Raw genomic sequence first — 26,598 nt, 5'->3', positions numbered from 1 at the left:
GTATTTGTTGTGGAGTTATTTCAAGCCTTTCTGCAATGATGAGTCACACACAATGTCATTACAATGTTCACGCACACACAGTGCGCATGTTTAACTTTGCACTGTTTTGACATGACAAATGTGACAGGATATAAATTAATATCCACTGCTGTATGAATATATCGTGATGTTAATGTACAACATAAACCTGATTTAACGTCCACAAACCAGGATTGAAGCGCCTTCTTTTATAATTGTCCTGACATGTGGCTGTGGTGATAAAGATGATATAATCGCTGTAATTCATTACAAACATGCACTGTTATAAAAACTTTTTAAACTTGTAAAACTCATTCTTGATCACATTTGATGATGATGAATGATCACAGAGAGGTCAACAGATCTTTTAATCCCAGTTGCTTTGCGCACTCCTGTCTTGTTGATATGATTATACACTGTCAATCAATTTGGTGGGTGGTAAAACTGCAATCTTAATGGACCCACCCTCAAAATAGGAGGGATTTGGATTAACGTCAGGTGATTATAAAGAAGAGGCTTATTGAGTTTCTGTCACCCCAATATGACTTACACAAGATGATTTTCATCATTGGAGCCATTTAAGAGATTTTTTGTGCAAAAAAAGTCGCTAGGGGTTCAATGTAGTTTGGATTAAAAAAATAAATCGCTTCTTTCCTCTCTTCATGAGGAAAGCAATGTTGCTTAGACACAAGCACAACTGTTTTGTTTAGGAATGTGATCTTGATGCAATTCGACGTGGCCAAATTCACTTGTTTCACCCCTTCCTGTATAATTTAATAATTCTGTAATAATTTATTGAGATCTCCACGCACACTTTTAAGGGACCTGTAAAATGGCTTAGAATGAAAAACAAGACAAAACATCTTAAATATGTTTTGACAGATATACTTAAAGTAAAGAAATAAGCATTCTTTTCATTACTGCATAATTTTCATTATATAATAATATTTAGGACTTTTCATCATAGCTTAATTGTCATTATTTAGGGGGGGGGGGTTCAAATATTTTTGACAATACAGGAGCTTGGATTAAAAAAAAAAACAAAGCTGTTAAGAACTGCTTTAAATAAATAGACCATCTTTATTTCCTTCTGTGGGACAGATATCAAAGTTTATCCAGTCTGGGCTATTTACTTCCACTTGAGAGCTCCACAATCCAAAAACAAGGTGTTCACACCATACCGTACTCTTGATTAAAAGCACAACATAGACATTTCTATACTGCTAAATCATTACATCAATTAGAACAAGTATAAAGTGCGATGTCAACATATGTCTGATTCCTGATTGGCAATTCAGCCTGCACTCACTGCATCAGAAATACCAGGTCCACAGAATCAGCATGTGACAGCATTTCACTCGTGTTCATGACAGTGTCGGAGGTTTCAGTCACAAGATCCGTCCTTCCAGCCGTCTCTCCATCGCTCATCCACCCTGCTGCAGTCGAACTCCGGCTTGCCCAACCGGATGTTGATGTCATTATGGAGGCGACACAGCCACTGTGACAGCTTGTGCCGGCTGCCTGCATCTGGTTGATTAGTTTTCAATCTGACAGGACAAAATCAGTAAGTACAATGACATCAGTAATGGAAATATTGACCTTATTCGGAATAAGAAAATATCAATGTGTTTACACGAGTTGCTTTTAGAATATTCCTTTTAAGGGTCTCCAAGAGAGCTCAAACACACTCCAAGTTAAGAAAACAAATGCATATAGAATAAGACAGGAGAAAACTACTTTATCAGTTTGACAACACATGCAAATATAGAAACATGCTCCAAAATAGACCAGACCATAAAACAGAAACGTGTAGGTCAGAAGTGTCCCAAGTCGGTCCTGGAGTGATGGTGTCTTGCTGACTTTAGCTCCAACTTGCTTCAACTCACCTGCCTGGAAGTTTCTAGTAAACCTAGTAAGAGCTTGATTAGCTGGTTCGGGTCTTTGATTAGGGTTGGAGCTAAACTCTCCAGGATACTGACCCTCCAGGACCGAGTGTGTACACCCCTGGTGTAGGTGGACACTAAAAAGTGAATGCTGCTTCCTGTTTAGAGTCAGTGGAACTGTCAGAGATCTCAGAGGTGATGTTTTCGTTTATTTGAACACCCAGGTCATCTCATTCATTCATTTTCTTTTTGGCTTAGTTCCTTTATTAATCTGGGGTTGCCACAGCGGAATGAACCGCCAACTTATCCAGCATATGTTTTGCGCAGCGGATGCCCTTCCAGCAGCAACCTATCTCTGGGAAACATCCATACACACTCATTCACACCCCTATACTACGGACAATTTAGCTTACCTAATTCACCTGTACCGCATATCTCTGGACTGTGGGGGAAACCGGACCCTGGTCATATCATTCCTTGATATTTGTAGTTCTGAGTAGCTCTTGTTGACATGGCATTACAGTAACATTTCATTTAATGTTAATTGTGCACTTTGGCAGATCATTAGAGCTAAACACATACAAACAAGGGACAGTACATTTATGGAGTTAAATCTGTGTTGTTTGCATGTGTTGTTAAGAGTTTGCTTGTGCATGTTGTCAAACTGATGAAGATGTTCACTCAATTTGTGAATGTTGTTTTATCTTGAAAATTGTTTGAGCTCTCTCGGCCACCACACGTTGCAGGTTATAGTAAATACTAGAATGGCACATGTCATTATGTCCCTATGTGATGCCATCTGACTGATTTTCAAATATCAACATACAGTTAATCATCTTTATGGTACCATATACAGTTTTTAATTTTAGGAAAGCATTTATATGTGGAGTGAAAAATGTGTAAACTAAAGGCCAAAAATCTAGCTGTGATGATACAGTATGTTAATGCTTTGAATGCTGTCAAACCAACCTCATGCAGCAATGATAGAATAAATGCACTGTGTGCTTGAGTTTGAAAACTTGATGTGATTTATTCCTGTGTGATGTGATTGGATAGGACTGATTATTCTACTAAGCCAATCACAGTAGGCAAGAAAAAATAGAGTAGTTACTGCAGGTTGAAAGAAAATACGACAGTAAATGTTCCAATACAGCACTAAAAATATACTTGGATAAAAGTACACATTTTAAAACTACTCGGTAATTAATTCCTTAGAAAAACTACGCAATTACAGTAATTTGTGCATTTGCAATATGTTACTTTACACCATTGGTCATGCTATACATGTAAACCAGGGGTGTCCAAACAGGGGTGTCCTGCAGATTTTAGCTCCAACTTGCCTCAACACACCTGCATGGATGTTTCTAGAAAGCCTAGTAAGAACTTGATCAGCTAGCCCAGGTGTGTTTGATTGGGGTTGGAACTAAAATATGCAGGACACCGGCCCTCCAGGACCGAGTTTGGACACGGCTGATGTAAACAGACCTTAGTGTAAACAAATTCTGCCCTCTCAGCCATGTTGTCAAACTTTTGATTACTGCTGTATCACTGTGCTGTAACCAAAAATCCTACATGACAGTAATAAAGTGATATATGCGTACATGTCTATATACCACACTTTGATAATATGAGTAAAATAGCACTACTCCAGATGAGTGAATTACATTTGTTTTTACTTTGAGTATAACTTTCTGTATTAAAGTTAATAAAAATCTGTTTACATGGTAGAGATCGTTAATCAGAGAGCTACATTTAATATCAGAATTGTTGTCCATGTAAACAAACTGACTGAATCATGTGCTGCTGAAAACAGCAATGGACAAACATGAAAACCACAGCAATTAAAGATGAAGACCTTGTTCTCAGGTCTTCTGCGCATTCATCACATGGGAAAACCTTAGAGAAGAGGTTGATGAACTGCGTCATCTCGCGCTGCTGTTCTGTGCTCGGTGCATCTGGATAATATGCAGCCATAGTGTGAAGAAAAGACCACGAGCTCCTACCCAGCTCCTCGCGGTCCAGCGGACATTCAACAGGCTTCAGCTCCTCCACCGGCCTGCTCTCCTGTACAACATATCACCTTGCATTTTACGATTATATTCATGTTTTATATCACATTTATTTTAATATTATTGCTGAGGCTCTGAGGTTCCCTGGTTGAAAACCACTGTTAGAAAAAACAATATTAAAATAGATTTTATATAGTGCAGTGTTATAGTAACCAACGTATTAAATTAATGATTATTTTTACACATCAACTACAACTGACATGATTGTAATATCAATAAACTCCCTCACATCCCCAAATAGGTCATTTAATTTAAATCAACAATATACCAATTTAAAGGGTTCATACACATTTGACTATTAAAATTAAATGACTTTTCCATGACTATCAAGTACATTTTCATAACCTAATGTTTCATGTAATGTCTACGTATACATGGTAAATAATAAGAAAAACAATGCACGTTTAAAATTATTACAGCATATCATAAAACATGCAACGATCTATTTATTTTAAATGAATCTTTATATCTATGAAAAATGTATTTAGTAAATGTTCACACAGCACTGATAATGTGAGAGGATGTGTTTGGCCATGGACAGAAACGAAGTAAAGACCACTAACCTATATTTAAGTATACAGATATTTGTTAAACTAATTTCAATGACTTTTCCCAATCTTTGTGGGTTTTTCTGATTTTCCAAAACTTTTCCAGGCCTGGAAAATGCCATGTCAAAATTCCATGACCGTCTGAACCCTGAATATACTATACCTTTATGCTACATGTTTCTTTAGCAAAACTGTAGAGAAAATATCATATGTCATATTGATTTCATGTTTTTTTTTTTAGCATTCATTATCTAAATTGTTTTAGTGTTAAAGTGTATGTTTCTACATTTATATCCTATACTTAATCAATACTTAATTCCCCAACACTTATTTTTCATTTATATTCTATACTTATTACTTAAATACTTGTTAAATATTTATTACCCCACTGAATAAACATTTTATAACCACATCAACCATAACTTTAATAAAAATATTACCCCCACCGCCCCTAACAGTTGTCAGCCATATGAGCATATGAATATGAAGTTAGGGAATACTCAAATATCTTCCGACATGTCAAATCCACACCTTTACAGAGGCAGCTGTATTAAAAAGTACAAGTCCAAAACACTGCTATTCTTTTGATTGTTCACAATTAAAGCAGACATCGTGTTGGACATTTTAACGTTATATCTGAACAGAATTTTCTTGACTTCATTCATAATTGTTCACCTGCACCGAGGCTGAGGACGCCTGTTTCTGTAACTTCATCCATGACTTAAAATCCGTACAAGCTCGGCAAGGTTTCTTTTTCGTCTCTCCGGTAGTGGTCTGGTCATTACTCGTACTGTCCTCGGGTGGTTTGCCAGCCACGGGGAACGGGAAACCCTCCATACCCGCGCTGCTATGTGGAGACGACCCGTGTGCAGCTGCCATGTTGTTATGTAGGAGGGTTGCCAGATCTCTGTTAAATAGCCATCCTTTGGGCGTGGAAAACTAGCATAAAACTAGCCCAATCTTGACTAAACAAGTCAAAACTCGAAATATGCCTCTTCACATACACGTGCTCATAATACACAAGTAGATATATTTTATAGTCACACGCGAATATTTCAATGTATGTAATCAGAGTTAGTAAAAAAAGCATCTTGCCTTATTTTTCATCAGAATATTATTAGATACAGGAGTTTTATTTTATTTTACTGACACTCAAAGAGCCAGTTCCAATATATGAAAAGGGATCATGGTTTCAACAAAAACAAAATCGTATTTATTTACTTATGAAACAAACAAGTCATCTACATCTCAGATGGTTTTAGGGTGAGTAAATAATTTTACAATTCGTTTTTAGAATTAATTAATTCATTTTTCACTTTTGTGTGAATTGTTTCTTTAAGATGAATAGTTTAGTGAATACAATATTTTGAAAAAAAAGTGGTTATTGTTTTTCAATAAGTTAAAATGTAGCTTTAAGATTTAAGAACATTATACTAAAGCTAATCTTTTACTTATAATCACACATTTCTGCACACATTTTAACTTTTTGCTGTGAAACATGTTGAAGTTAAAGGGACAGTTAAAGTGAAAATTTTATTATTATTATTATTATTATTATTATTATTAATATAATTATTTTTATTTACTTGTCCTAAAATGGTTCCTAACCCCTCAATTTGTGTAAAAAAACTTTGTACTTCAAATTGGTTTGGAAAAGTGCAGGATGAGTAAATATCCTCAGATTTTTTTCGGTGAAATATTTCTTCAAAATGATCAAATTGTGTTGTGAAATAGCAGATTTGGCAACCCAGCGTACAAATTGTTCATTTGAGTCGGATCTTATCTATGTGCATTATTAACCGGTTATTTCACACAGCAGGACAGAATTGTAAAAAAAAATTTTTGTGTCGATTTTGTGTTGTCAGGTTGATTTATTTAAATGCTACACTACAAATTGGACCAAAATTACGTATTTAACTCTTAATTACGTGCAGTTGACCAAACAGAATCATTAAATCGGTTCCTTGTTCAAATGAACCGATTCGACGAAATTATTTCCAACCACTGTGCATCATTGTATGAACATCTGTCATTTACAACATGTTAACAAATGGTGAAATACCATGACTGACATATCGCACTAAATTTAGGTGAAATTTTAAATTAAGGACAACATTAACACGCAAATTCAGGAATGAATCGTTAAAGAAATGGTTTCATGCCGGAGAGGTTTCTCTGGCGCACTGTCCGACAGCGGGTGGTGACGTCACCAGCAGTCCATGCTGCATTTTTCGGGCTGCTCAAAACTGTAATTATCACCGCATTCCCTCATTAAAACATACGAGTGACAATGTACAATACTTTCCGGAGTGCTGATTTTATATAAATAATAATTTGCCATGATATTTGTATGACAGCGCCGTCTGCCGTAGTGTTGGATAAGTTTTTAAGTGTCTGCTAGCTTAGCTTACCACTGAGAGCGCAGTCCGAGAGCGGATGGTCTGTACAGTATGACTGACGAGCCTCTGTATCTTCCACAGGCTTCATATTAGGATATAAACGCCACACTTCACCAACAATGGGGATTCTGGAGAAGATCGCGGAGATAGAGAGAGAAATCTCCAGAACACAGAAGAATAAAGGTGAGAGATCCTGCACTAAATGTGCCACGGGCCTTTTACTGCACTGAATCATCGAGGTAACGCTGGTTTAATATTCACACATTCGTTTATTTCTGAACATTGACAGCGTGTGACATGATCTCTATATTGTTTACCATACTACTTTGAATACTCGGTCTGAAATCGCATGTAGGCATAACTTCAAAACAACTTTAGCTCTGTTTAATTGACTGTGATCAATGTTGTAATTTGTTGCTCTTTGGCTAATAATATGATTTCCCTTCTCAGAATTCGCAAAGAAATTTTCTCTCGAGGTTTTGTCTTTTCACTTTCGTCAATTGGTAAACATTTGTTCCTCGACACTGTCACCACTGGCTTGCTTCATTTGGTTCTTGCTTATGGAGCTGTGTATAGATAGATTTGCTCCTCAGTGAAAATTAAACCACACTGAACTGAACTTCAACTCTGAAAACTGGACTGACACCCTTTCAGTTTCCTAGAACTTCTATGTCAAGCTGTTTCGAGACAATCTACATTGTAAAAACGCTCTAGAAATGAACATTAACTAATATGGATACTTTTCTGAAGTTATATTATTAATGAGAAAGTCAAAATGTGCAAATATAAAACCAACTTTACATTTTTTTTAACTCCGTTTACTCTTTATAAACTCTGTTATCAACTTGTTTTGCAGCAACTGAGTACCATCTGGGTTTATTGAAAGCCAAGTTAGCCAAATACAGAGCTCAACTTCTGGAGCCCTCAAAGTCAGCGGGGGCCAAAGGTGAAGGCTTCGATGTGATGAAATCTGGAGATGCCAGAGTGGCACTGATTGGATTCCCCTCGGTTGGCAAGGTAACAGTAATCACAATCTGTGTAAAATTTGTGATGGTCGAGACATTCTCTAATCAGTCTGATTCATGTTTTTACAGTCTACATTTCTCAGTTTAATGACAAAAACAGAAAGTGAAGCGGCTTCTTATGAATTCACTACCTTGACCTGCATCCCTGGTGTCATTGAGGTATTTTTCAGTTGAACTCCATTGCTTTTGTTTTCTTTAAAAAAATAAAATCTTACAATAAGATGTCTTATTTTGGTGTTGACATTAAATGAAATCTACATAGATGCAGATTAAATGCGAGTAGTGTTTAATATGTAGGGTTGTAACGGTATGAATTTTTTACGGTATGATAATCGTCTAAAACAATACCAAGGTTTTGCGGTATAAGGTATGTTATAAATGTTACAAAATAATAGAACAGTGAAGCAAATTTGACTTTTTCCAAATAATATATTTTTAGTTACTATAAACAACACCACTTACAATGAACAAATAAAAAAATAAGAAAATAATAAATAATGTGTCAAAGTCCAAATAAAGTCCAAATAAACATGGTGCAAATCCTCAGTAAAAAAAATAGATATAAATATTTACTATACTATAAATAGTTACATAACGAAACTAGATTCAATATGGAACATCCTTAGGTTTTATGTGCCAGTATGGATATGGTTGACTGTGGATATGGTTGTCTGCACCTTCATTTGTGTCTTTTGAAAACAGCAAGAGCAGCAGTTCGTCTTTGCTGTGTCACAGTTTTGTCATGTTTCTGTGCTGCTGTGCATGCAAAAGTACTTAGTATGAGAATTATTTCATGCAAAACTTTTTGTTTTGCGTTTTATTTAGCCGCGCATAAATGTATGCCTATCTCTCATTCCGTGTTGTTCAAAACGCTCGTTGTTGGTCCACAAACAAAAGTGAAACCTATGCTTATTGGTTGTGATATAGCGAGTTTGAACCAATCTGGGCATGGAGGAGGGACAATGCATCAATGTATCATGTCTGGTTTGTCCGGAGACACAGTGACGAGCGTTTCTTTGTCAAATCAGCGTTGTCAAATTTTGATGACGTAACCGCACTGATTCCGGAGCCTCTGAAAGTCCGCGAATGTTATGTGATACAGCACTGGAAAGCTGAGATTCTCTTCTTTATGCCAATCTTTGAATTGTATGAATCGGATCAGCGGATCAAAAGTTATTAAACATTTAAGAGCAATACTTATTTTTAGCCGCGGGCAGCTGTCTTGGTCTTTAAGGGTTAAAACCGTTGATATGCAATTGTTCATGGTATGATAATCGTGCACGTTCAAATCGTGGTAGACCGTCATACCGGTATATTGTTACAACCCTATTAATATGTAAAATAAAATTTGTAAACAGTTCAAATCTGAGTTTCATAGTCATTCAGCACAACTGATAAGTTTGTGTAAAATAAAAAGCAACAACGAGATTATTCTGACCGTTGCTTATTAAAACATATTAAAGAATAAGTGATCACACTGATCACACAATATGTTTATTGTTTTAATCAGTTAAATTTGTTTATTGTTTACAAATTAATAAAATCTAATAGCTTGAATGATAGTGGCAGTAGTAAAGATTTAGATAGTGGAGTTTAAAGTATGTAACGTATGTATTGGAGGTGTATTGAACAGCTTGTTGTTGTAAAATATCTGGCAAGATTTTTTTGGCATATAAAATGTTGTTACACTGAGTGAAATTTTAGTAGAGGTCTTTTGTAAATAATGGTCAAAATGTGTAATTGTCAATATTTTTTGTTCATTTAAAAATAAAAGTACATGTGCTGTATTCTCATATTGATTAAATATTAATGGTCTTTTCTTATTTTAATGACTTTAATAACTGGTATGCTAATAATTTATTGTAAAAAATTCAATTCTAGTACAAAGGTGCCAACATACAGCTGCTGGACTTGCCTGGTATTATTGAAGGGGCCGCACAAGGTGTGTTCATTAGTATTTTGAAGAGTGATACACATTTTTATGACCATTTGAAGATATGAAAATCTTGTGACATGCGTGTTTGTGTTGTGAAGGTAAGGGTAGAGGTAGACAGGTCATCGCTGTGGCCAGAACTGCAGATGTGGTCATTATGATGCTGGATGCGACTAAAGGAGACGTTCAGAGGTAAGTTGGAGCATCTCATCTTTGGAGAATGTGAGCAATATTTGCACTTTTGTTGTTTTAACGATCGTAGTTTTGTTCTTCAGGGAACTTCTGGAAAAAGAGCTTGAATCTGTTGGCATCAGACTCAACAGACCCAAACCAAATATCTATTTTAAGGTCAGTGGTGAAGTTCTGAATAAAATGTGTTTTAAATGTAGTGTTTTGTATTCATGATTTTTAGGATAAATCTTTATTTGAAGCCACTTTAGATTGATGGTCTTGTGCAAATGATGAATAAAACAGTAACCGGTTTTTCATTGTTCAAAAGAGGCCAGATTTTTTTTTTACATTTTGGTCATTTAAAAAGTGTACTTTTATTAAGTTAGAACGCATTGAATTGATTATAAGTGACAATATGTTGCAAATGCTTTATGTTGCAAAAATTTCGGGCAATGCATTTTGGTGCATTTAAACTAAACAGATTTATTAAACAGTCATATTTATTAAAGTAATGTTTTACTCACCAAACAGATTTAGAAATTGAAAGATAATACAATTAAATTCAAGCAAAATATTGCAAAACAATGAAATAAATTACAGCCTACAAATTTTTTTTTGTTTTGTTTTTTGCTTCTCTTGATTTTTCCTCTTTAAAATTTGTATTTAATATTTTTCTAGAACATAAATTTGGGTGTACAAATTTTTAACTATTATTCTAAATTATCTTGTTAGATAAGCTCCAGAGTTGGCTTCTTTACTGACTAATCTAATGTAATCCAGCGACCTTCTTACTGTGAGGCGACAGCACTACCTACTGCGCCAGTGCTTCGCCTGTACAGCCTCCTATTAAAAATATTAATTTTAAAGATACATTTGTGAGGGGTGTACTCATGTGCTGAGCTCTGTATGTATGTGTTTTAAAAATAGTAAGGTTTTTAGCATTAAATGAGCACAATTGACAGATTTCTGAATGTGACGTTGAAGACTGCTTCAGTCCAGCTTTTCAATCACATGAATAAATGGCACTTTGAAATGTATATTATATATGTAAATGTTTTAAATTGTGTTGTAATTTAAGAGATCAAATCAAAATCAAATCAGTTTATTATCACGTTTCACATATAAATATAGTCTGTAAATGAATAGACAAAATAAGCAATATGCATGCGTTACACATAGACGCAAATATATCTAAAATAAGCTTAAAACATTAAAACATTTCTACAAACCCAAAACTTTTGTACAGAATTTAATTCAAGCTTATTTGTATAGCTCTTTTTACAATAATTATTGTTTCCGAGCAGCTTTACATTATTGCATTACAATCAGATTAAATTAAAGTTACAATCCAATATAAGTTATAAATATTACATACAGACTTAGTTAACCTGCAATCTTATAGCACATAGGTGATGTCTATTTGTACATGTGTAATGCTTGTATTAAGTGTAAATGTGTCCTCGAAGACCTTGATGGTTGGCATTAACTCTTTGTATGTGTTGTCGATGGTTAAATGGAACAAAAGTGTATGAATGTTTATAAAGCGTTGTGATCATAAATGTTTACCACATAAATCCCTTCTTTTAAAACCGACCTGAATAGCTGAGCACCTGAAAAATAAATGCATATAAGAAGTATATGTAAGAAGTATATATAAGTATTAACTATATTTGTAGTGTTTACACATACTGGACAAAAGCCAAACTACTTATGTTGCTTGTTTTCTCCATTCACATGTAAAAAATCATTTTCTTTTTTCAGCCCAAAAAAGGTGGTGGCCTGTCCTACAACTCAACAGTTCCTCTTACACAGTGCTCAGAGAAGCTCGTTCAGCTCATTCTTCATGAGTACAGTATCCTTCAGGCTCATTCAGTCAGTCTGTATCTTTATCTACTAAATGTGATCCACACTTTAACCTTAGCCTGACTGCAGAAATCTTCAACGCTGAGGTCTTGTTCAGAGAGGACTGCTCTCCAGATGATTTCATCGACGTCATCGTGGGCAACCGAGTGTACATGCCTTGTTTATACGTGAGTGTTTATTCTAGTTTGAGCTTTAAAAGAATGTAATCTGAATAAGTAACATGATTGCCTGTCCTGCTACAGGTGTACAACAAGGTGGACCAGATTTCTATTGAGGAAGTGGATCGTCTTGCTCATCGACCAAACAGTGTAGTTATCAGCTGTGGCATGAAACTCAATCTAGATTACCTCCTGGAGCAGTTATGGGAATATCTGGCTCTCATCTGCATATATACCAAGAAGAGAGGAGGTGCGTCTTTTTGTCCTCGGATTTCAGCCATTAGTGTCTTCACACTAGAGTAGTGCTTCTCAACTTTCTAAGCTCAAAAGGTCTTCTTGAATTAATATAGTTAATTAAAGAGAAAAGCTAAATAACTCGAAAATGCTCAAATTCTCCTTTTTTAAATTTAGTAGATTTACTAAAATAATCACATTTAATATAATAAAAAATAACCTGTTTAGACAAGTAAAAATGGAATAAATAGAAGTAAATATAGTAATAAATATAAAGCAGTAAATAAAAATGATGAAAAAAACAAATTATCTACAATGATAGTATTTTTATTAGGGCTGCATAATATTGGAAAACTGACAAAGCTATATATTTGGTTTATTTGTCAACAAATAGGTTTTTCTCTTGTCAATGCTTATATTTAGAAATCCCGACAGTCTTTTTTTTTGGCTGATATTTTTAATTATAATTCTAATAATTCGTCTAATAATATGTAACAGCAAAGCAATTTCACGTGATGCAGGCCTTTCAGATTTTGGTAGGCCGAATATATATTGAGGTAGCCCAAATAAAAAAAAAACGTTATTTATTAAATAAAAACAAAAACATACATTTATTAAATAAAAATGATACAATGGTATTTGTTATAAGCTATATATTTATTTTTTAAGTTTTTATTTATTAATTTTTTTAAATAACCAAATAACAAAGTTATTGTTATAGGTTATTTTTGCAGCTGTAAATATATTCCAATATTTTACAGATCGTATAATGTGTGTGTGTGTCTATATATATATATATATATATATATATATATATATATATATATATATATATATATATATATAAAATTTATTCTATTTATTATAGTATTAAGTTAAGTGTGTGTGTATACATATATATAATTTATTTTATTTTATTTTTTTATGCAACTAACTTACTGCATGTAAAATCTGAATGATTTTGAGGTCGAGAAGACACAAATACATATTTTACCCAAACTATTTTGTGTTATTATTTCTTCACTCATTTCACACCTGTTTGTTTCTTTCTCTTTTAAACATAAAACGTTTTCTTCAAAATATCTTTATCTTTATTTAACAGAGAGAATAAAAACTCAGGCTTGAAACGGTTGAACAGAGTAAATAGTGGGCTCATTTAATAATAGATGTTTTATAATATTGTGGCTTTTCTCCTTTATTATCAATAAGTAGATTTAATGCTGCCGTATCAGCAGCACAGCAAATGCATAGTTATCCACTTTGTGAGGGAATGTAAAAGCATTCAAATATATTTTCCCCCGCTGGGCAGCTGCTTTTTAAAATACATTTTTGAATGAAAAATAGTTAATGCACAAAATCCTACATAAAATAAATAGTTTATTAAATGAATTACCATGGAGTACTTTGTATGTTATTTAGTGGTTTTATAGTCAGGGTTGTGTGTTAGTAATTAGTGGTGTCGGAGGCTTTGTGTTTGTGCTCTGGGTTTGTGTTTTTGTATTTGTTATGTTTGGGAGGTCAAAAACCAATTTCCACATGTCTGGACAATAAAGATTTCTAGTTTAACAGGAGTAGTGTTAAATTCAGTGACCCTTCCCACAGGGGTGTCCAAACTCTGTCCTGGAGAGTTTAGCTCCTACCCTAATCAACACCCCCTGAACAAGTGAATCAAGCTAGTACTAGATATACTACAAACTTTCTGGCAGGTGCTTTGAAGCAAGTTGGAGATAAACTCAGCAGGACACCGTCCCTCCAGGACCGAGTTTGGACACCTCTGACCTAGCAGCAATTCTTAATTTCCTAAATAAGACCTGACGTTATGGTATTTATAAAGAAGGGCCTCGATTCATCACCATACAGTGTTTTTATGAAGTGACTAAAGGCTTTAATACAATAGTGTTAACTGCTAGTCTATATATTTTTGTTTTTTTGTAACTAAGGTGATGATTAATAGAGTTTTTTTTATTGAAAAATCCTTTTTGTAGATGTTTCAATTGATTCTCTAAGTTAAAAGCCATCACTGTATATATGTTTGAGTGGTTGTTTTTGTTGCCTCTAAATCTGACCGTATTTTCTGTTGTTGTGTAGAACGACCAGATTTCGGTGACCCTATAATCATGAGACGAGCAGCATCAGTTAAACATGTGGTACGTCTATACATATCTACTTTCTTTATATAACTCTAGACTTTCAGTGGCATTCAGGACATTTGGTGGTTAATTCAAATGTGAAAATGAAGCCACCTTTCCGAATATGAACCCTGTGACTCTATATATTAATGCAGAAATTTATTAATAACTGTAATAAAGATTGTCATATTTGCTTGCTTAAATACATATAGGGACTTTTTTGGTCAAAGCGTGTGTGTGTGTGTGTGTGTGTGTGTGTGTGTGTGTGTGTGTGCATTTATATGCAAGTCATCGAATTTTCTATGATAATGTGTTCTTTTGTATATTAATGAGTACAGTTTAGAAATACTGTTGTTTAATTTGTACATGAATGTGTGTTACTGTTTACTCACATTTTGATCTATTTTTCACAAGACATTTACAAGGCGGTCACTTTTGAAAATTCTTTTTTGGGATACCAAAATGGGCCTTTGATCTTTGATATTATGAAATACAATAAAAGACAAAATGGTTAGCCCTCCTATGAAATGTTAGTTATGTTTTTCTAATATTTGTCAACATGAAGTTTTTTTCCCCCCCCCAACACATTTTAAACATAATAGGTTTAAGAAATAATTTCTAATAATTTATTTATTTTCTTTGCCATGATGACCGTACATAATTCACTAGTTACTTTGCAAGATACTTGTATTCACCTTAATGCAATTTAAAAGTTTAACTAGGTTAATAAGGTTAACTAAGCAAGTTAATTGAATTAGGTAAGTCATTGGTAGGGCAGACAGAATCTGCAGACGTTTTTTGCTATTTCTGTTAAAAATCTGCGGATTTGTCGTAACTAAAACTTAACATATGACAAAAAATAAATTTTTAACTTTTATTTAATGTTTACGATGCACATCCTATTAGATCCGCTTACTTGGTAAACAAAGCAAATCTCTCATAAGATATCTACTATACATATCTGCTAAAAGACAGAAGTTATTACTTTAACCTTTTATTTCACATTATTAGCAATTGACCTTATGGCTGACTGTGGAGATGTGCTAATTTTTGCGATTTGTTTTAGAACTTCTGATTCAGTTGACTATGAGATAATTGACTTGGAGTATTAGACAGCAGAATATGGTCAAACTACTTGCTTAACAAACAAGTGTGTTCATGACTTTACAGACCAAGCAGAATAATATAATAAGAAAATATCAGTTTGCAAAATCAAGTAGCATAACAAGCTGTTATTAATGTCTTAAAATTAATGGAATGAATGAGACCGGAAGTCTAGATCTAAAAAGATTTAAATGGTTGTGCCAACAGAATCAGGTCAATGAAGCTTTTTATAATGCTGATTCTGGTTCTTATGTGTTCCAGTGTCACAGAATCCACCGGACGTTAGCTAGCCAGTTCAAGTATGCACTTGTCTGGGTAAGAGCTCCCTTCATCTGAAACACATTCTTGCTCATGTCCCATACATGTTTGTCTTCCTAAACTACTTCTTGTGTTTTTGGTTTACAGGGAACAAGCACAAAGTACAGTCCTCAGAGAGTAGGACTGACCCACATCATGGAGCACGAGGATGTCATTCAGATTGTGAAGAAATAAAATCTCGTCTCCAGATCCACTACAGTATCAACAGAACATTGGATACGTTTTTCTGTTAACAACTGCAATGTTTCAAGCAGCTTCACCTGTGATATCGACAATTGAAAAGTTAGTTTATGAAAATCACCTGACAAAACCCATTATAATAAATGACTTTCAGATTCTTGTTTGCCTTTCATAAGTAAATAAAAAGTGTTTTATTAAATAACTGAGTTAGGCATGCACACTGGGATTCAGTAAAAATACATGACAAATTGGCAAATTTTGGATTTAAAGTTTAGGGTTATTTGCAAAAACAGATAGCCACAATATTTAGAAATTTTAAGATTTATTATTTTTATTATTATTATTATTATTTTGCAGTTGTACTCTTCAATACTCAATGTAAAAACTTGATTTCTGGATATTGTTAAAGTCCAATTTTTAGAAATTTCCATGTGTTTTGTAGTTGTGCTTTTCAAACAAACAAACAAACAAACAAAACAATGCAGTAAACAAAAAACAAAAATCTGAAAATTACTAAAAATGTGGGATTATCTGTTTTTACAAACAAAATCTTCAAGTGTATTTTAAACCTGGAGAGAAACTGATTATTTGAAGTATTTTTGAAAATAAAAGAATCAATGTGATTTTTTTTGTTTTTAAGGCATTTGTAGGGTTTTCACATGAATTTGTGGATTTTGTATAGATGGTTAGATTTTTCCACTTTATACAACTCTATGCACAATGTGTATAATTGAGAACAGCCTATAATTTCATAAATTGTCAAAAGTCACTTCTTGATCTTAATTTAAGTCATACTTAAAGAAGTAATGTGTAATCTTTCGCATCACATAAAAAATAACAGATCAAAATAGACCCTTACACATTTCCGTGTTTTTCAGTAGCGGAAGTCATCATAGTTTGGTCAATTAAGAGCACAGTGAATGGGAGAGTAGTTACATCAGATTATTTTTTATAATCTCATCTGCTTAAATAAAAGAAAAACAGAAAAACGAAAAACATAATGTGTGAGACTAATATCGACAGCCAGATGAGAGAACAACGTCAAATTTACCCACATAGACACTCAACTCATGTGGTTATTTGTAATTTGATGCAAAGATGATATAATACATGTTTAAATATACATATGAATGTTCATACGTTTTTTTTTGTCTATTTAAAAAATTTAAGGACCATTAAATGCATCATAACAGATTTGTGAATAGGGTTCATTAGTCAACACTTGGTGCACCTGGTGGTCATTTACAAACCTTTTATTTCCAAATGATCTGACAAACCCAACTGGCAGCTCAACTTTCTAGTTTTCACTGATTCTGAAAGATGGAGAGTTTTAAATTACAGAAACCTGACAGAAAACTGACCAGATGAAGACCAGAGGGATTTAACTTTCAGTCACAACAAGAAAAGCTGATGCCTCCAGATCTGTGATTTCTGCAGAAACTCATTCAAGTCCACCAAAACGCTAGTTGCCCATGAGAGACAACATGAGAGGACAGAATAATGTGTAGAAACTCTGTGGTCAATCAGTTCAACACTGCAGTGGGAATTGTACATCAGCTGAGATCTGTATTTTGACCAAGTCTCAACTTTTAAGAAAATTTGAACTGAATGGCCTGCAGTGACCAAACCTTCATCAGCAGAAAAAACAAAACTCTACTTCTGCTGAGGAGCATGTGGAGTGGGCAGAGGAATTATCTAAATTTCTTCTTTTATTTTGATTTTGAACAAAGAACGAGATCCACCCAACAAAAAGTGTCAAATAAAATAAAAACAGTAATATTATAATAATGACAAAATTAGGATTGAAACATACATGATACAGTCCCTTTTATATTTAACCAAAATTGTACAGTTTTTTCTTCTTTTTTTTACTGGCACCATTTATTTTGGCTGTGGTGTATTCCAAACTAATAATGATCCAATGTTCTCTTAAAGAAAGCAAGATTTACTCTGATTTATTTTTAATATTTGGGTCTGATGGGAAACATCTCAAACTAGGGAAAGACTCAAGTCAGTAAAGCTGAGGTAAAGTGTTTCTTTTGTTTCCTGCATTGGAAATTGGTCCGTTTATAAAGGTACGTGACAGTGAATGAGAATGTTTATTGGCTCCTTCAGCAACATGCGATTCCTTCCAGCAGTTTTCGTGCAGATGTGCTAAAGTCATTAAAAAAAGGACTTGCTCTAGACTTAGTTTGTTGTATTCTTCATTGCTTCAAACATGACTGTTCTCTACTCTATTATTACTATGTTTTCCAGTGCCTTGGTCATTTTTTTTAACATTATTCTACTAGCATGTTACAGTAGATTTATAAATTATCGACACTATAAGAAACTATTTGAAAAAGTGTCAAGACGATCATTTCAACATAGCAATGATCATAAAGATAAAAATGGTGTGATTCTATCGATCTTGGGTGTATTTAACAAGCCCCTAAACCCAACATGACTAAAAAGATCAGAGTTCAATCTTACTTGAAGCACTTCGAAAGAAAACCTGTCCCAAGTTTTTCCACGCTTATATACCAGTCAAAGAAGAAGCGTCATGGTCGTCTGAAGTGCTGCAGATTGTGTTGAACTTCAACGTTACACTTCTCAACAGGTGTGTTGGTTATTTTTCTTCGTTTATGGTGTTTAGTTAATCTGTAAATGGTGAGATTGTGCTATTTTACTGCACATATCCAAGGGTCATTACACACAATACACAATATCAAAGAAAGCATGGCAATCACTATTTTAAAGAGCTGAGGAGTTCATAACGTATATAATTTGATACCCTACATAATTTTAAAATATATATCATATATTAAAATGTCCAACATGGTAAAGAATAGCTTATTCTAGCTTTAATTGCAGCCCGTCAGTTCAGCTCCTAAACAACGGTGGAGAGTTTGAGGCAACTCTTTAAACCGCAAGATGTGCTAGCTTTCTCTATTTATCTGAAACCTAGAGCTGCCTACTCCATTCATTACCGAAAACTAGCATAATAGGCAGCATTAAATATGCATGTTGAGGCACTCGGGCCGTTCAGCACAGCGGGCAAGTGTGTGGAGTGGAGAATTATCAAGCCGCTGGAAGGCTGTTCCACTTCAGGCTTGATGGGTCTTTGTGTAATTGGGACACATTTCAGAGGCCTAAAATGACGAGGAGGATGGCAAGGAACTGTTTTGGAATAACTTGAGGACTGGTGTTTCTACGCTGCAGCTGCTTTGAATGAGCTTGGATGGAAAGATAATGGTAAGAAGGACGAGTGTGGTGCCAACGAGCTGCGCGCGTAAACATGACACTTGATGCTGAGGCCATATGGCACTGTGTGTGAGTGTTTGAGTGTGTGTTGTGTTCTCAGGGTGCTTGTGCTTCTTGTGCTTTTTTAACTTTTACATTTAATTAATTACAATACAATAGTAGTTACAGTTTACATTTTAATATAAATAGTAATAAAATGCATGTATTTGCTTAATGCTTGATTAGAAAATAGACCAAATAGATGTTACAGTAACTGTACTGTATTTAGTAATATATATATATATATATATATATATATATATATATATATATATATATATATATATATATATATATATATATATATATTGTATAAGTAATATAAAGTATCTTGTAATATAAAGTAATAAAAATGAAATAACTACATTTTATCTTGTTTATTAATATATATATACACATATTATTTAGTTTTTGTTGTATTAAAATGTAATTTTGTAAAATTAATAGAAAGAGAATATTAATACATTGAAAAGTTTTAATTAATTAATTAATTAATTATTGCATATTATTGTAAAAATAAAAATGAAGAAGAACTCATTGAGACTCGAAACAAGCAAAATTTCTTTATTGAGACATGTTGGTTAATTTGCAGTCATACAGCGTCTTCAAGAAGTACACGAGTCTGCAAGAGCCTACTGGAGTCAGGTCTGCAGTTTCCAAGTTTATCAAAAGTCTGACAGCAAGTCTGAAATGAGTCTTTAGGAGGAGGGGAGTGACAAGACAAAGATGGTTAAACAAAGCATGTAAATGAGATAGGTATAGTTGAAATTAGAATTATTAAACCTCTTTGTTTTTTCTTTTTAAAATATTTAACAGAGCAAAGAATTTTTCATAGTATGTCTGATAATATTTTTTCTTCTGGAAAAAGTCTTTTTAGTTTTCTTTTGGCTAGATTAAAAGCAACATTTTTTATGAACCATTTTAAGATCAAAATTATTAGCCCCTTTAAGCAAATTTTTTTTTGATAGTCTACAGAACAAACCATTGCTATACAATAAATTGCCTAATTACCCTATTCTGCCTATAACCCAATTAACCTAGTTAAGCCTTTAAATGTCACTTTAATATGTATAGAAGTGTCTTGAAAAGTATCTAATAATTTATTTACTGTCATCATAGCAAAGATAAAATAAATCAGTTATTAGAAATGAGTTAATAAGATTATAATGTTTAGAAATGTGTTAAAAAAATCTTCTCTGCGTTAAACAGAAATTTAGGAAAAAATAGGGGGCCAATAATTCTGACTTAAACTTTAGGTGAAAAATTTGTCAAACCACTGACCCTGCAAGTTCATCAACGAAAGTGTTTCTTTGGCCTGAAAGTATCACCCAAAGATAAAGGAAGCGTCGTTGAGACCCTGCCTGTAGCATTTGCATCACTTTGGCTCAGCCAGTGCTCAGGAAGCAAGAGATTTTTAATATTTCTCAGATTATATAAGTGTGTATTTCCACAATAATATAACAAAAAATTCTGAGTTTCTTATTTTTGCTTAAATTGTCATTAAAACCTAATAGAAAGTTACAATAATCTATAAAATTTATTTTACAAAAAACAGATAAAAATATAAATAATATGGAAAGGAAAAAAGAATCAATTCTGTAGTAATAATAATATATCAAATGTTAGCATATATAAAAGCATATACATTTCTTTGTTTTGTTTCGTTTCTGAAAAGAAATCAACTTAAAAAAAACTTTAGAAAGAAATAAAATACATTAAACTTAATATATTTTTTATTTATTGCACAACATAATAGATAAAGAAAGATACGTATCAAGTGATTTATTCAGAACCATCTGTTCTAGCACTGATTACATTTGAGAGTATTTATATAAAATTTTTGAAGCTTGGACGTACATTTTTAGAGAACCAAACAGATCATGTAACTTTGTGGGAAAGTGTTAAAATGAAGAAAAAATATATTCTCATAACACTGATGTGTAGAAATAGTTGAAGTAAAAAGTCTCACATTAGTAGCGTGCTAATAGTATGTACTGGCTAATAATATATCATCTTATCAGTAAGAGCCCTGTACATTATTTATACAGTTGCTTAACTGGGAAGTGGAACCATGGAGCAAGAGATTAGGTTGTAGGCAGATACGAATTTCACACGTGGACTTCATTTCTGAAAGGCTTTTGCTGCCCCCTGCTGAGTAACCTGTACGTTTATCAGTAAATGGACAGATATAGCCTACAGTATTCATTTAAAAAAACAGCAGGTCAGTGCAGTCTCAAACCTTAAGGTAAAAATAATATGTAACAAATATATAATAGATAATATTTTAGATACAAAAATTATATATATACAGTATTCTCATTATTAGGACACACTTTTGTTTGCCTTTGTTTGAATAGACTGGCTCATCTGTTTCATGCGAATAAATAATTTTCAGCAGCAGCTATGTGGATCATAGTAAATTCATAATTGAAAAAAGACTTTTTAAAGTTTGCATTCCTTGTATAAATTGTTGGAAATCTTCACCATAATGTGCTCTTTTTTGCTTTTGATGTGGCAACGCTTTCCACTCAAAAAGAGTAAGCGATTTGTTTGATCGAATCAATCTATTTCAGACAAATTCTTTCCAATTTAGCACCAAATGAGGGTAAAAACAAGCGCTAGCGAGTGAATTAATTGAGTTTTTACAAATTCTTTGGACTAATTGATCAGTGGGCATAGCCATAGATGTATAATATAGAACTGTAATGTGGTCAAGGCCAAGACCACATTTTTTAAAGGTTTTTTATTTGCAAAAATACAGTTGACATGTAAACAATTTTTATAAACAATACATAAAATTTCAATTACATTGTCAGTGAAAAAAGACATATTGATAGAGTAAGAATAAAAAAAAGAAAGAATGTGAATATAAACTTGAGGGTATGGCGTTTAAGAATCAATTACAGTATAAAAGTTATTACAAAATGACTTAGTCCTGTTTGCTTACTTATTTTCAGATAGTGATATTGTGCTTAAATAATGACTAAATTCTTTCAAAAAACATAAAAATTTGATTTGGCATTAGTAAATTTGCATTTCTGGATAAAGAATTTACAAAGAAAATAAATAAAATTTATAACAAAACGCAGTTTTTTTTTAGTAGAATCAGATTCATAATACCCAAATATAATATCTTTAAAAGTAACAGATACAGTTGAAGTCAGAATTATTACCCCTCTGAATTATTAGCCACCTGTTTATTTTTTTTCTCCACAATTTCTGTTAAACGGAGAGCAGTTTTTTTCAGCACATTTCTAAACATGATAATTTTAATAACTCATTTCTAATAACTGATTTATTTTTTCTTTGCCATGATGACAGTAAATAATATTTTACTAGATATTTCTCAAGACACTTCTATACAGCTTAAAGTGACATTTAAAGGCTTAACTAGGCTAATTAGGTTCATTAAGCAGGATAGGGTAATTAGGCAAGTTATTGTATATCGATGGTTTGTTCTGTAGACTATAGAAAAAAAATTGCCTAAAGGGGCTAATAATTTTGTCTTTAAAATGGTGTTTAAAAAAAAAATTTTTTTTCCTAGTCAAAATAAAACAAATAAGACTTTCTCCAGAAGACAAAATATTATCAGAAAATGTCCTTCCTCTGTTAAACTTCATTTGGGAAATATTAAAAAAAGAAAAAAAAATCAAAGGGGGGCTAATAATTCTAATTTCATCTGTAAATTATTATCAATAATAAATGGGCCACTATGATTCCAAAATTGAACAACATAATGCCAATTCCAAATAAATTAAAGACAGTTACTCACTCGCTCCCAGGGCTTTTATTGAAGTTGATACTTAGCTGCGGCATGTTGGTGTTTCATAACATCTAATTTACCAGGACATACACACATACACTACAGACAATTTAGTTTATTCAGTTCACCTATAGCACATGTCTTTGGACTTGAGAGGGAAACCGGAGCACCGGGAGGAAGCCCACACCGACACTGGGAGAACATGCAAACTCTAATGAAAGACAGTTCCTGTAAGAAATTGACAAAATGAACATTTTACATCACTATTAGATGAAATTTTTTAAAATAAAATGTTTAATAGGATAAAATGTGTCGATTAACTTAAAAGATGCTTATTTGACCTTGTTGGTGAGGAAATATTTTTTTCCTTTTCAAATTTCCATGGAACAATACATTAGCTGTACTTTAGCACACCTCATTCATCAGCCAGTCAGAATCAAGCATTCAGTAGCCAGTGTGACCACGTAAACCCAAATCTTCAAGTCTGTCATTTTACCAGCACATATAAAGCACACTATATTAGGATAATTTTTTTTTTAAATAATGCGGGTAGAAATTGTTCAGTAGTTTATTTTACTTAGGCCAACGCTATATTAAAGAGGATCTAGTGATGCTCCTGTAAAGTGCTTCTTTCTGTAATGATTCAGCAGGAGGCAGACATTCTATTGTACTGAGCAATTACTGTCATCACAAAGACTAGAGAACTTTAAAGAGAACCAGTGAAAACCTGATGGCCAGAGCAGATCTTTAAAGCTTCTCTACAGCCACTGCCTGTCAGCCATTAGCATGTAATAGGAGTGAAGCGGTTTGTTTGCTCACAAAGGCAGGCATTTGCTTTCTAGTACAATAGAACTTGTTTACCTTAAAGCTTCCCAGAGGTTTATGATCATGCTTTCTGTCATGTAATTGTAATGCATATATTATCGAAGCAAGTGATATAAACATGCCTTTTGTTCTGTCTCATCGGGTTTAAAGGATGGTTGTGGGCAGATTTGACATCTGAAAGAGGGCAGAATAAGAGAGATAGCACACAATAGGGCAGCTTAAATGAACATCTCTACGTGTGTTCATCCCACATAGAGAACATGTGCTATTAAATAGCCATCGCAAATTTTGAACACCACATATGGAGAGGTTAAGGAGATAAAGGTTTTGAATGTGGGGAGTATTTTAAAGGTAAGCGTTACAGCATGACATTTCGTGTTTCTTGTAAAAAACTGGCTTTCTGTTTTAGATTTTCCTTTACTAGTGTATTCTTGCTGAAATGCCGAAGTACTTAAAATGTGTGAGATAGATGAGACAATTTCTGATGTTGTAGTATTATTGATGTTGTAATAATAATGAAGTAATATTTCACATAATAGTTCGCATAATTTGCATCTTAGGTTTACGTGATGATCATTTTTTGAAAAATTCTTATATAATAATAACAGTTATACTTATGAAATAATTATATAATAAATCTGACATATAATAAACGTTTATAAATCTCAGGCAAAATTGTATGGAATTGACTGCAAACGGGGGCGACACGGTGGCTCAGTGGTTAGCACAATCGCCTCTCAGCAAGAAGGTCACTGTTTCAAGCCTTGGCTGGGCCTGTTGGCATTTCTGTGTGGAGTTTGCATGTTCTCGTCGTGTTTGTGTGGGTTTTCTCGGAGTGCTCTAGTTTCCCCCCAGCCCAAAGACATGCGCTATAGGTGAATCGAATGAGCTAAATTGGCCTTAGTGTATGTGTGTGAATGTGTGTGTCTGAGTGTGTTTCCCAGTATTGGGTTGTAGCTGGAAGGGCATCCGCTGTGTTAAAACATATGCTGGATAAGTTGGCTGTTCATTCCGCTTTGGTGACCTCTGATGAATAAAGGGAATAAGCTGAAGGACAATGAATGACTGCAAATAAAATAAAACTGCAAAGCATTTATATAAATCTTAGTAAGAAGTATTATTGGCAGATACAGTGTGTTATAAAGATCTCTTTAATGTACAACTGAAGAAAATGTAAATTATTTAAATAAAAAATAAATATGCATTTTCTTTATGTAAGGAAAAATGCCACTAAATTATTACAAAATAATGCAGAACCAGGGTGAAAATGCAGCTACAACACAAAGAGGAACATGTGGATTATTCTTAAATTATTTAAATGACCACAGGGGGGAACTGCACATTTACTGAGGTTCAAGTTTTGCGCCCATGCCCCCCTCAATCCAGCTTTATTTTATAACAGGCAAGTGAGGGTGCCACATTAATTCATTTTCTTTTCGGCTTAGTCCCTTTAATTATGCAGGATCACCACAGCGGAATGAACCGTCAACTTAACCAGCACGTTTTTCGCAGCGGATGCCCTTCAAGCCACAACCCATCTCTGGGAAACATCCACACACACACACACACACACACACACTACGGACAATTTAGCCTACCCAATTTACCTGTACCGCATGTCTTTAATCTGTGGGGGAAGCACCCGGAGGAAACCCACACGAACGCAGGGAGAACATGCAAACTCCACACAAGAAATGCCAACTGACCCAGCCAAGGCTCAAACCAGCGACCTTCTTGCTGTGAGGCAACAACAATACCTGCTGCACCACTGCGTTGCCCAGGGTGCCAAATATTTTCATCAATAAAGTAAAGATAATTTTTCCTCATCAACATGCTTCAAACAAATACATTTCGCAGTTCTGAACACAACTGAAATAGTACAAAGTAGTAACTAGTAAAAGTATAATTACATTAAGCATGTTAAGTCACAAAGAATTACATCTCACCCCCCCCCCCCCCCAAATTTCCTCTCAGTTTCATTTTCCTCACTAAACGATTATTGCACCTTGACATGCCTTGCTCTTGTACTTTTTGTACAACATTTCTCAAAACAAAATGATAGAAATGGGATCCTATAGACCTCCGTGAAAATAGCACCACATAAAAACAAATAATTCCCCAAAATATGCCATTCTTTTGTGCGTTGTTTGTGCTGATTTGTGCCGCAAAAACAAACGTTTGTGCTGGTTTGGGGTCTGATATATTAAGCATTATTTTTCTGATTGTGTGACGTCACTTTCCACCCCATTTTGCTCAAATCCCTTTAAATCAGCACAGGTCGTTTGTGCTCAATTTGTGCTGTTAAAACAAACACGTGTATCTGTTTTCTTACTTTAGAAATGAGCTAAATATTTTGAGAGTTGTGACGTCACACCCCAACCCATTATTTTCTTTAAAACTGGTGTCATTAGTTTGTGCTCGATTGGTGTTGGTTTGTGCCTTTAAAACAAAAATTTTGTCTATTTTTAATCGTTTAGATATTGCCTAATCACAATTTTCTGGGGGTTGTGACGTCAACATTATCATTTAAATGCAGTGTAAATTCACTAGTGTTGATCCTGGACCATCATCATTATTTAAAAACAATGGAAATTGTCAATGCCAATGGTGTAGTGGTTAGGGTGTTGAAACAGGACACTCTGCTGTTGATTGTGACCTGACTTTGATTCCCACTTCAAGGTCCTATGCTAACCCTT

The 26,598-nt window shown here is 33.8% G+C and overlaps 3 protein-coding genes across 9 annotated transcripts in view; 2 read left to right on the top strand and 1 right to left on the bottom strand.

Annotated features, from left to right (window-relative positions):
- Nucleotides 1–1,075: 1,075 nt before the first annotated feature.
- gfer (growth factor, augmenter of liver regeneration (ERV1 homolog, S. cerevisiae)) lies at nucleotides 1,076–5,412 on the bottom strand. Of its 3 annotated transcripts, none has more exon segments than NM_001089386.1 (3): nucleotides 1,076–1,565; nucleotides 3,757–3,965; nucleotides 5,194–5,412. In NM_001089386.1, coding segments are annotated over 3 exon segments (576 nt in total). In that variant the 5' UTR covers nucleotides 5,398–5,412; the 3' UTR covers nucleotides 1,076–1,402.
- Nucleotides 5,413–5,489: 77 nt separating this feature from the next.
- Nucleotides 5,490–16,655, top strand: drg2 (developmentally regulated GTP binding protein 2). 2 transcript variants are annotated; one of them, XM_087242198.1, is made up of 13 exons: nucleotides 5,490–5,781; nucleotides 6,999–7,100; nucleotides 7,774–7,934; nucleotides 8,012–8,101; nucleotides 9,824–9,884; nucleotides 9,977–10,067; nucleotides 10,151–10,223; nucleotides 11,808–11,898; nucleotides 11,979–12,076; nucleotides 12,152–12,317; nucleotides 14,390–14,448; nucleotides 15,796–15,849; nucleotides 15,940–16,655. In XM_087242198.1, the coding sequence occupies exons 2-13, from the start codon at nucleotides 7,037–7,039 to the stop codon at nucleotides 16,024–16,026; spliced, it is 1,095 nt and encodes a 364-aa protein (XP_087098324.1). In that variant the 5' UTR covers nucleotides 5,490–5,781; nucleotides 6,999–7,036; the 3' UTR covers nucleotides 16,027–16,655.
- A 1,837-nt stretch (nucleotides 16,656–18,492) lies between these two features.
- The window catches only part of myo15aa (myosin XVAa), a 99,307-nt gene continuing 91,201 nt past the window's right edge, over nucleotides 18,493–26,598 (top strand). For 2 of the 4 annotated variants that reach the window (XM_087244874.1, XM_087244872.1), the window contains exon 1: nucleotides 18,503–18,631. Coding sequence is in view for 1 of the 4 variants with exons in the window: in XM_087244871.1 (XP_087100997.1) it covers nucleotides 19,243–19,266 (24 nt within the window). In the remaining 3 variants the exon portion in view is untranslated. Of the gene's footprint in view, nucleotides 18,632–18,891; nucleotides 19,267–26,598 lie in introns of those variants that run through there. The other 2 variants (XM_087244873.1, XM_087244871.1) reach the window with 2 other exon arrangements.

Source organism: Danio rerio, chromosome 3 (assembly GCF_052040795.2).
Source record: "Danio rerio strain M-AB ecotype USA chromosome 3, GRCz13ab, whole genome shotgun sequence".
NCBI lineage: Eukaryota > Metazoa > Chordata > Actinopteri > Cypriniformes > Danionidae > Danio > Danio rerio.
Note: the sequence above shows the minus strand (reverse complement) of the source record. Positions and strands in the feature narration are given on the sequence as shown.